Genomic DNA, 10,195 nt, shown 5'->3' with positions numbered 1-10,195 from the left:
CTGAAAAGTCCACTTCTGTCCTTATGTCTTACTGACTAACCTGCAGCAAAATATTCCCTGCAAGATTCAACATCTTGTCGTAGTATTAGTACAAGGTTGGGTGTTAGATCCATCATAAACTCCTTACTGAATTGGCTGCAGATCTTATTAAAATCAGTCAACACAAGTGCACCCAGTTTTAAACTTGACCCACTAAGCTTTGAGGGTCATCATTGTAATTCTTCAGCACGCTCAGTTTCTCAATCTCCTTTTGCTGTTCCAGTAGTGCTAAACAGAAGCTAGAAGTCACACACCAGGTTATAATCCAACAGGTTTATAAATATGTCAGTTCAAATAAACCTGTCAGACTACAACCTGGTATTGTGTGACTTCTGATTTGTCCACCCCAGTCCAACACCTGCACCTCCTCATCATTGGTAAACAGAAGTTAGAGAAACATCATGTTTCATTTCAGATTAGGTACTACACAGCCTGCTTGGCAAGAGGAGTTCAATTCTAGATCTTGGCAATTGCTCCAATACCCTCTAGAGCTGTTTTGGAAACATATCCGATGTTTACAGAGTCCCGAGACCAATTACTTTCTCTTCATTTGCTCCATTATCATTGCTTTCTGTTGTGTATCATCATCTCTGCCTCTACCATCTCACCAATCTACCATTTTCTAACCTCATTTCCTTGCACTGCTTATAACTCAAAATACCTGACTTTTTTTCCAGCTATGAGGAAATCTTAATCCTGGTTCTCCCTCCACGAACATTGTCATGAGTCGAGTCTTTATAATTTTTAATGTTCAAACAGATTAGACAGCTGGGAGTTGGCTGCACCCAAAATTAACTTGCTTCAAAGTAGTCCATGGGCTGTGAAGCATTTTGGGACATGCTGAGGTAATGGTAGGTGCTACAGCAATGCAAGTTTCAAAGGGCAGTTTGAACATTTGACTGTGCAGAGCAATTTAATTAGAGTTACACAATGACTCAGATGGAATCTTGCAGCTTTATTGAAGTCTTTAACCATCAGCTTGTTAACAATACAGGAAACATGTAAAAATGTGGAATATTTAAATCCGACTCAAGTTGACTATTACAACAGATGCCCCAAGCTGTGCCAGACTGCCTAGTGATGATGGGCTGGATTGGAACAATGATGGTTTCACAGTCATAGAAATTCACCTGGAGATGCCATGGAGCCAGTGCCAGCTGATAGGAGTTTCCTCACTTCCTCATACCCAACACAAAGATGCAAGGTCAGAAGGCCACCACTGGTGGGTGCAGGAATGAATCACTGTTGGCAGCTCTCAGATTATAAGGAGCCAGCCAGACCTACTGTAATCAATGATCACTGACCAGAAGAACATTTAAAATAAGGACAACCTGTTTACAAATTCAATGATTTTCCTAAAAGCTTGCTTTTTGCAATTTCATTCAGAAACGTAAAAATATAATTAGATTAAAACATAAATGCAATCCCTTTCAGAATGGTTGGACTAAGCTTTGGGAAATCTTTGGAATCAGTGTCAAACATAGCGGAGAACACAGAGCACAGTTCCTGAGGATCAAGGGAAGTGTCGGTCCACAGGATCTGCAATGAAAGAAAGCAGGGCTGGGTCTTAATGCATCTCTGTGCAGAGAGAGCTGCTTTTTGGATCGCAAGAACTCACCTCTGTAACCTAATGACACTTATTACTAGGAATGTGGCAATCAAAAGGATTTTTTTCAGCCAGATATGGGCTCTAGGAAATCATAATTTTTTCATAATGAAGTTCATCCCCTGCAGGTTTGATCACCTCATATGGCAGGCCCTGATGGAGGTACAGAGACCCAGGCAAGGCTTGCTGCAGTGAGAAATCAAAGTGTTGCACTGGGATGGCGTGACTGTAGGATGTCGCTGGGAGTTTCATTGGCTTCAGCTCTGGCCGAGAAGAGAGTGAAATAGCTTCTTTCTTGATGGAAAAGTTGACAGGCTGATGTGGATTGGAACTTGCCCAGATTTGGATATACAGGACCTGCGCTGGGCCATTGCTTGTCAGATGACACCAGATGTGACAGTGAATAGCTGGTAAACTGTTGCTTCATATTATCCATTGGTTTCCCATAAACTACAGAGTTATTCTGTGAAGAGCAAGAAAGAAAACTAATGTAAATACAACAGACATCAAATACGATTTGTCTTACTTCATTTTTTAAAATCTATGCTCTAATCTAACATTATCCCAGACTTCAATTTGGTTTTGTTCTTGCTTCCAATCTCCCATCTTTCACTTGTCTAATTATTTTTATTTTAAAAATATACTTTATTCATAAATATATCTTTATATATACACATAGTCACAAAAGCAGTTTGGTCCTGTACAGTAGCATGTGATGGAACAAACAAACATTGGAGTTTGACTCACTTGTTTAAAATCTACACGAACATTTTCCTGGGGCACAGACCTGAAAACGTTATCAGATTCTGGCAGACTGGAGTCATTCAGAGCATTACCTCTCTTAATTTATGATTTCTAGCCTTCCCGAGAACACACTTGGGAAGAAAGAATACAGACTAGTTTGTTAGAATTTAAAATTTGGGGAAAGGATGATTTGTATTTCACACCTGCTGGGGAAGTCATGATTGAGAAACTGAAGGAATTTTCAGTTCTTTTGGGTTTTTATTAAGGAATTATCAGTTGCTGTTTAGAACAAGATTAGGACCAATCAGAAAAACATTATCTTTGTACAGTTTCTGGTGTGCATGGAGATTGAAGCAGACTGTATCATTCAATACAAAAAGTGCTGAAGATCACGGCAGGTCTGGCAGCATCGATGGAGAGGAAACAAGCTAACATTTTGAATCCAGAGGACTCTTCATCAGAGCTGAAATGATGTGTGGAGGGGGCAGCCTTTTGTGCTATAGTGGGGTGGGGGGGCAAGGTTGCAGTGCAGGGGGAGAAGGGATGTTGAAATCTGAACTGGAAACACTCGGCAAGCCAGGCCTGTAGCAAGGGAGAACACAACAGGCCAGGCAGCATCTGGAGGAAAGAAGCAGTCAACATTTCAGATACTACCCTTTTTCAGGATTGCAGAAGGGTTATACCCTTCTTACTAAATTTTTACTGAACAGAATTTTATCTGCAGAAAGTTTATCTCGTATGTTTACAGTTTGCTGAGCAATTTACATTTTTAGCAAACTTCACAAATTATGTAGAAGGAAGAATGTTGGGTGGCACGGTGGCTCAGTGGTTAGCACTGCACGTTACAGCGCCAGGGACCCAGGTTCGATTCTAGCCTCAGGCGACTGTCTGTGTGGAGTTTGCACATTCTCCCCATGTCTGCGTGGGTTTCCTCTGGGTGCTCCAGTTTCCTCCCACAGTCCAAAGATGTGCAGGCTAGGTGGATCGGCCATGCTAAATTGCCCATAGTGTTCAGGGGTGTGTGGGTTATGGGGGAATGGGTCTGGGTGGGATGCTTCAAGGGGCGGTGTGAACTTGTTGGGCTGAATGGCCTGTTTCCACACTGTAGGGAATCTAATCAAAACAGGGTTGAAAGAGCAAAGACCTATTCCCAAAAGCACAACCTTCTAGTAAAAGACAGTGCCTGGTGAACTCAGTCAGTGCATATGAACAAATTAATTTAGAGCTGAAACAGGCTATTCTGCCCCTCAATAACATCAGTCATCCACATGCTCATCTTATCTCAATAAGATGACCCGACGCTAGCAGTGGGATTTAAACCTACAGCCCCAAGAGAATAGTCTTAATTCAGCAATTTAGGATGTTTGACCACGTTATCACTAACTAGACATTAACTCACCTGAGATAGGCCTGCTTGAAGGAAGTTAATTTGAGGGCTGGCAGTTGGTTCCTTTAGAAGACGTTTCACCTTCATGCGACGGTTCTGAAACCACGTCTTCACCTAAGAAAAAAAAGTAAGTATTTTTAAATGGAAAGTCTTAATGCTTCAGAGCACTTCCAGAGCATCAGAAACCCTGCATTGGCTGGTACGCAGTCACAACCCAGCCATCCCAGGGCAGAAAGAAACATTAGAGGCACTGGTTAAACAGCCCCGATGAGAAAATTAGTGATACATGTTGTTAGAAAGAACAAGGCAAAACAAAATAAAACTAAATATTACACCGGGTAGCGCAAAGCCAGGGAGTGCACCGAGCTGATGAAATCTTGCAGAGATACAACAGGCCAAATAGCCTCATTTGTTTGTACTGAATAAAAAAAAACGCTTACAACAGAGAGCAAGGGGGAGACACCCAGAAGGATTCGGGACAGGCATTTTGGGTTTTCCAGCCTACTTTGCCATTCAACAAGATTGCGGCTAAAATTTGATGTCAGGTTGACTTACATCTCAAAAGAAATCTCAGCATCCTCGTTAAATAAACTCAGCAGCTGATTAGTCACAACTCTGAGGGTATCTAATCCCATAAACACACAACTCTGAGTAAAGAAATGCTTCCTCTTCCCACTTTGGAATGACTAGCCCATTTGAGACTCTTCCCAACTGTGTCCTGCCTCTGTCCCCCCCAACTGGACTTGATGGGCTGAAGGGCCTTTCCTATGCAGTAGGACTTTATGGCTCCCAGCCAGTCTAGGCTCCAAGCGGAGAGAAATAACCCCTCAGCATCTCCCCCCTTTAACTGCAAGACAGCATCTCAGTGATGCAGGAGTAGTGGTTCAATTCTATACCGGGGCTGGGACCCGCCTGAAGCTATACCTTTCAGGCAGTGGTTTGCAAAGCCTCTTGCCAGCTCAACTATCTTGACAAAAGGAAGATCCCAGTGCAGGCCTCAAGGTCCCGAGCAGCTCATTAGCAGAACAAAGGCAGCAGTGGCTCCAACAAGTCTAGCTGGAGGAAGGTGTGAAAGATTTGGACAATCACAGCTGTATTATTCACAGGGTTTTGTCATTAACACTCCATTTATACATCTTTAACCTGGGGTACATTACAAACAAAGCATGTAACACAGCCTGAGTACAAAGACCACATCATAATAAGAATGAGTCAGAATTACACATCCTATCATGAAAAGTCACATTCCAGAAATTTCAGCTTCTTGCTCCATAATGGGATCAGCATTTTTACAAAAAAAATGGAAAACATTCAGCAGACCAAGCAGTATCTGCTCATTATGCAAAGGATACTAGAGGCAGGCAAAGGTAAAAGCAAAATGCTGTGGATTCTGGAAATGAACTGCAAATTCACCAAGTCAAGACTAGCAAAACAAGTTGTAGATGGAATTTAATAAAAGTTCAGTCACCCCAAGACAGCTGTCATGCAAGTTTACTTACAGGTTGAGCAACAGAAAAGTGGGTCTAAACCTGCCTTAAACAGGGGCAATGCGAGGGCTTGAAAGCAGAGCTAGCTAAAGGAGACCGGCCAACCAGGTCGAAGGACAGACCTATACAGGCAAAGTGGTAAACATTTATAGGGTTAATTACTGTGAAGGACTTTGCTTCTCAACATCTCCCCTCACCTGAGACATGGTGATCCTTGGGTTAAACCCTAATAAGAGAGTAGCCCTATAGTCCTGTAGGACTATGGCAACATTTCTTTCTGAATGCGGAGTATAGATACATTGCAACAAGAAAAATGCCAAAGGTGAAACACACCATCTGTGGCCAACTAGAAATGTTAAAATACAAAATGGATGGCAGGACAGTGATAATGGGAACTGCAAATGCATTTCGGGCCCGAAGCGTCAGCTTTTGTGCTCCTGAGATGCTGCTGGGCCTGCTGTGTTCATCCAGCCTCACATTTTATTATCATGGATGGCAGGACAGAAAGTTTTAAAAAGTAAAGAATATCTCAAAGACTGATGAGGAAGAAAAAAAAATTAGAGTATGACCAGAGCTGAATAAAAATATAATGACAGGAAACACCAGCTTCTACAGCCACTTAAAGGGAAAAAAAATTTAAAAGTGAGAATTGGTCCAATAAAAAATTAGCCTGACCAGAAAAATAAGGAAATGGCAAAGGAATTGACCCAATATTTTTGGTCAATCTTCAACATACACAATACAAGTAACATCCCAGAAATTGAAAAAGGAGATCATAAGACTAATAAGATATAGGAGCAGAATTAAGCCATTTAGAATCACAGAGATGTACAGCATGGAAACATACCCTTCAGTCCACGCCAATTCATTTTTCTAAATTAATTAATCATAGAATCACTACAGTGGGGGGCAACAGGCCATTCGGCCCATCAAGTCCACGCCAACCCTCCAAAAAACATCCCACCCCTACCATATTCCTGTAACCTTGCATTTCCAATGGCTAACCCTCTACCCTGCACATCCCTGGGCACTATGGGACAATTTAGCACGGCCAATCCACCCTAACCTGCACATCCCTGGGCACTACAGGACAATTTAGCACGGCCAATCCACCCTAACCTGCACATCTTTGGACTGTGGGAGGATACCTAGTCCCATGTGCCAACTTTTGACCCATATCTCTCTAAAACGTTCTTATTCATTTCACACCAAATGTCCTCACACACAAACCACAAAAGGTTAGTATGCTGGTACAGCAAGTAATTAGGAAAGCTAATGGAATGCTATTTATGGAAAGTTGGATGAAATACAGAAGAGGGTAGGGATGTTTCAGTTGTACAGGGCACTGGTGAAACCACATTTGACGTACTGTGGACCATCTGGACCAACAGTATTGGTCTCTTCACAAAGGGAAAGATATAAGCTCTTCAGAGAAGGTTGACTAATTTAACACCTGAAATAGGGTAGATGGAGTCTTATAAGGAAAGGTTGGAGAAATGGAATGAAGTGTGAGGTAATGCACTTTGGGATGAAGAAAAGAAGAGACAAATGTTACTTAAAGAAAGAAAGACTGCGAAAACCTACAGATTAGGGATTTGGAATGACAAGTATTAATCACAACAAGAAATCATCCAAGATAATGAAATGTGAGACTGGATGAACACAGCAGGCCCAGCAGCTTCTCAGGAGCACAAAAGCTGACGTTTCGGGCCTAGACCTCTCTGATGAAGGGTCTAGGCCCGAAACGTCAGCTTTTGTGCTCCTGAGATGCTGCTGGGCCTGCTGTGTTCATCCAGCCTCACATTTCATTATCTTGGATTCTCCAGCATCTGCAGTTCCCATTATCACTGATACAAGAAATCATCCAAGACTAGTTGGTAATAAGGAAAACAAATGGAATGTTGGCTTTTATTTCAAAAGCAACAGAGTATAAGAATAGGGAGGTTTTGCTAAACTATGCAAGGCACTATTCAGACTATGCCTGGATTACTGAGAAGAGTTCCGGGCCCTTTATCAAAGGAAAGATACACCAACTTTGGAGATAGTCCAGAGAAGGGTCACTGGACTGATCCTGGTAAAGGAGAGAGATAGTAGGAACTGCAGATGCTGGAGAATTTGAGGTAACAAGGTAACAAGCAGCATCAGAGGACCCTTGGGTCCAGACCCAAAACGTCAGTTTTCCTGCTCCTCTGATGTTGTTTAGCCTGCTGTGTTCATCCAGCTCAACACCTTGTTATCTCTGGTTACAGAAAGGTCATCTTATGAAACGAGGCTAAGTAGATTGGGCCTGTATTCATTGGAGTTTAGAAGAATGAGAGGTGACCTTATTGAATCTTAAGATTTTTAGAATATATGTGGAAAAGTTTCCCCTTGTGGGAGAGTCTAGGTGCAAAGGATATAATCTCAGAGTAAGAGAATGCCTCTTGAAACAGAGATAAGGTAGAGCTTCTCCTCTCAGAGGGTAGCAAGTCTGTGGGATTCTTTACTGCCAAAGACTATTAACGTTGGGTCATTAAGTATTATTCAAGGCTAAGAGACAGATTTTTGATCAGTAAGGGTATCAGGGTTATGGGAAAAAGCAAGAAAGGTGGAATTGAGGACTATCAGGTCAGCCATGATCTCATTAAATAGTGGAGCAGACTCAGAGTTTGAAAAGTAAAGTGGTAACTTGTTTGAAATTTACAAGTCTGTACTCTATTAGTCTACATACAACTCCAGACCCACAGCAATGTGGTTGATTCTTAATTGCCCTATGAAAGGCTTTTGGTCCATGTATTTGTGCCAGCTCTCTGCAGGAGTCATTCACCCAGCTATCTTTTTCACATCACAACTCCCATACAAAAGGCCGCTGACCAATTAGCAGTTATTTTTAATTTTCTATCAAGTGATCATATGTCTGCATAATTTAAAAACAGTAAGGACATCTAAATGAAGCCCAAGTCCAAATGAATACCCCACACAAGACACACATGTAGGATTGCCAGCAAAATCCAAATGCATATTTAGGGAAAGCAATGATCACATCTGAGGGAATTCACTTGGCTGATCCATGGGAGTAGGGTTTGTGAACCAATACTCCCTCTAAAGATAGCAGTGTGGGGCTGGAGGAGCACAGCAGGCCAGGCAGCATCAGAGGAGTAGGAAAGTTGATGTTTTGGGTCAGGACCTTTCTTCAGATATGGGAGAAGGGAAAGGGAGCTCTGAAATAAATAGGGAGAGGGAGGGTATTTCAGAGTTCCCTTCCACCTCCCCCATTTCTGAAGAAGGGTCCTGATCCAAAACGTCAACTTTCCTGCTCCCCTAATGCTGCCTGGCCTGCTGTGCTCCTCCAACTCCAGACTATGTTATCACTGACTCCAGTATCAGCAGTTCTTACTATCTGAGTGAGTTAATACTTCCTCAAGGATGTGCTGCCACATTGGGCCATTCCAAACATACCAATCAACGTGATATCCATTGGCTTCTGTTTGCACATGCCATTACCATGAATTGTCTTTGGAGGAAGAGTATTGCAGCAGTGAGTTGAAAGTGGGGTTGGATGGAGAGCAAGGGATAGTTGGGGGCGTGGAACAGGGTCTTCTTTGACTAACAGTTGGACAAGCTGGGCCTAACCTCTTGGAGTTTCCAGGCACAAGAGGTAATTATATTGAAAAACAAAAAGATCCAGAAAGGACGTAATAGGATGGACACAGAGGATGTTTTCCTTGAGGGGAAAGCTAGAACCAGGCAACAAAGGGTGGAAAATAAGGGGTCACTAACAAGACAAAGTAAAAATAAATCATTTCTCTCAGTGTCTTTGGAACTGTCTCCCCTAGAAAGTAGATTCATTGATTTTCTTTCGAGACAGAGGTATACAGGTACTTGACCAACAAGAAAGTTAAAGGGGTTGGGGTGGACAGGACAGACATGATTTCATTAAATGGTGGGGCATGCCTGAGAGGCCAAATAGCTTTATTTTTCTCCTAATTCATTTGTTCACGTAAAGAATCGGAAGTTTGTCTCCTCTGAGGGTACACATTACCTGCTGACTGGTCAGTCCTATCGCATTTCCCAGCTCTTGCTGCTCTGATGCAGTGAGATATCGCTGCAGCTGGAAACGCTTTTGGAGAACCCGCAGTTGCTCAGCACTGAAGATTGTCCGACCTTTGTACTTCCTTGATATGGATTCCTCAGTCAGTTCCCTCTCCTCTACAGAACGTAACCAGGTATCTCCACGGGCATTGAGCCTTTCCAAATCATCCTGGGTGTCTGCCTCAGATGAGGAAGTGTTGGAGGCTGCGATGAATAAAGATAAATTCCTTGAAAACTATTTCCAAACTGTAGCATTTAACACATCTTCAAAATTAAATACAAGGCTCCTTCCCCACACGCAAAAAATTGTCAGGCTGCTTGTTCAACATCTAGTACTGGATGACCAATACAAAAACTGCCAGCAGTAAGTATTAGGAAATCTGCGTACCTTCATCACTGGCTCAGGGTCATATAACACAGAAACAAGGCCTTTGGCCTAAGTCATCTGTGCTCACCAAGTTTCCTAAACTGTATTAGTTCCACTTGCCTGTGTTTGGCTCATACTCGCCTAAATCTTTCCTATTCATCTACACATCCAAATGGCTTTTAAGTGTTGTAATTGAATGCATGTCCACCTCTTCGTCTGGCAGCTTATTCCATATACGTACCACCCTCTTGTGTGAAAAAGTTGCCCCTCAGGATCCTTTTAAATCTTTTCCCTCTCACCTTAAACCTATCCTCTCTAGTTTTAGACTCCCCTATCTAAGGGAAAATACCTTGGCTATTCACTTTATCGATGCCCTTCATGATTTTTTAAACTCCAAAAGGTCACCACTCAGCCTCCTATGGTCCAGCGAAAGAAGTCCCAAACTATCCAGCCTTTCCTTGCAACTCAAAACCTCCATTCTCAGCAACACTTGT

At 42.5% G+C, this 10,195-nt stretch overlaps 1 protein-coding gene across 10 annotated transcripts in view; it reads right to left on the bottom strand.

Moving 5' to 3' along the window:
* Positions 1-991: 991 nt before the first annotated feature.
* Positions 992-10,195, bottom strand: part of LOC125448604 (homeobox protein NANOG-like) — a 36,577-nt gene continuing 27,373 nt past the window's right edge. For all 10 annotated transcript variants that reach the window (XM_059642646.1, XM_048524005.2, XM_048524001.2 and 7 more), the window contains 3 exons: positions 9,285-9,538; positions 3,789-3,890; positions 992-2,108 (listed from right to left, as the gene is read on the bottom strand). In XM_059642646.1, coding sequence (XP_059498629.1) covers positions 1,845-2,108; positions 3,789-3,890; positions 9,285-9,538 — 620 coding nt within the window. In that variant the 3' untranslated portion in view covers positions 992-1,844. The remainder of the gene's footprint in view (positions 2,109-3,788; positions 3,891-9,284; positions 9,539-10,195) is intronic.

This window comes from Stegostoma tigrinum, chromosome 45 (genome assembly GCF_030684315.1).
Source record: "Stegostoma tigrinum isolate sSteTig4 chromosome 45, sSteTig4.hap1, whole genome shotgun sequence".
Classification (NCBI taxonomy): domain Eukaryota; kingdom Metazoa; phylum Chordata; class Chondrichthyes; order Orectolobiformes; family Stegostomatidae; genus Stegostoma; species Stegostoma tigrinum.
Note: the sequence above shows the minus strand (reverse complement) of the source record. Positions and strands in the feature narration are given on the sequence as shown.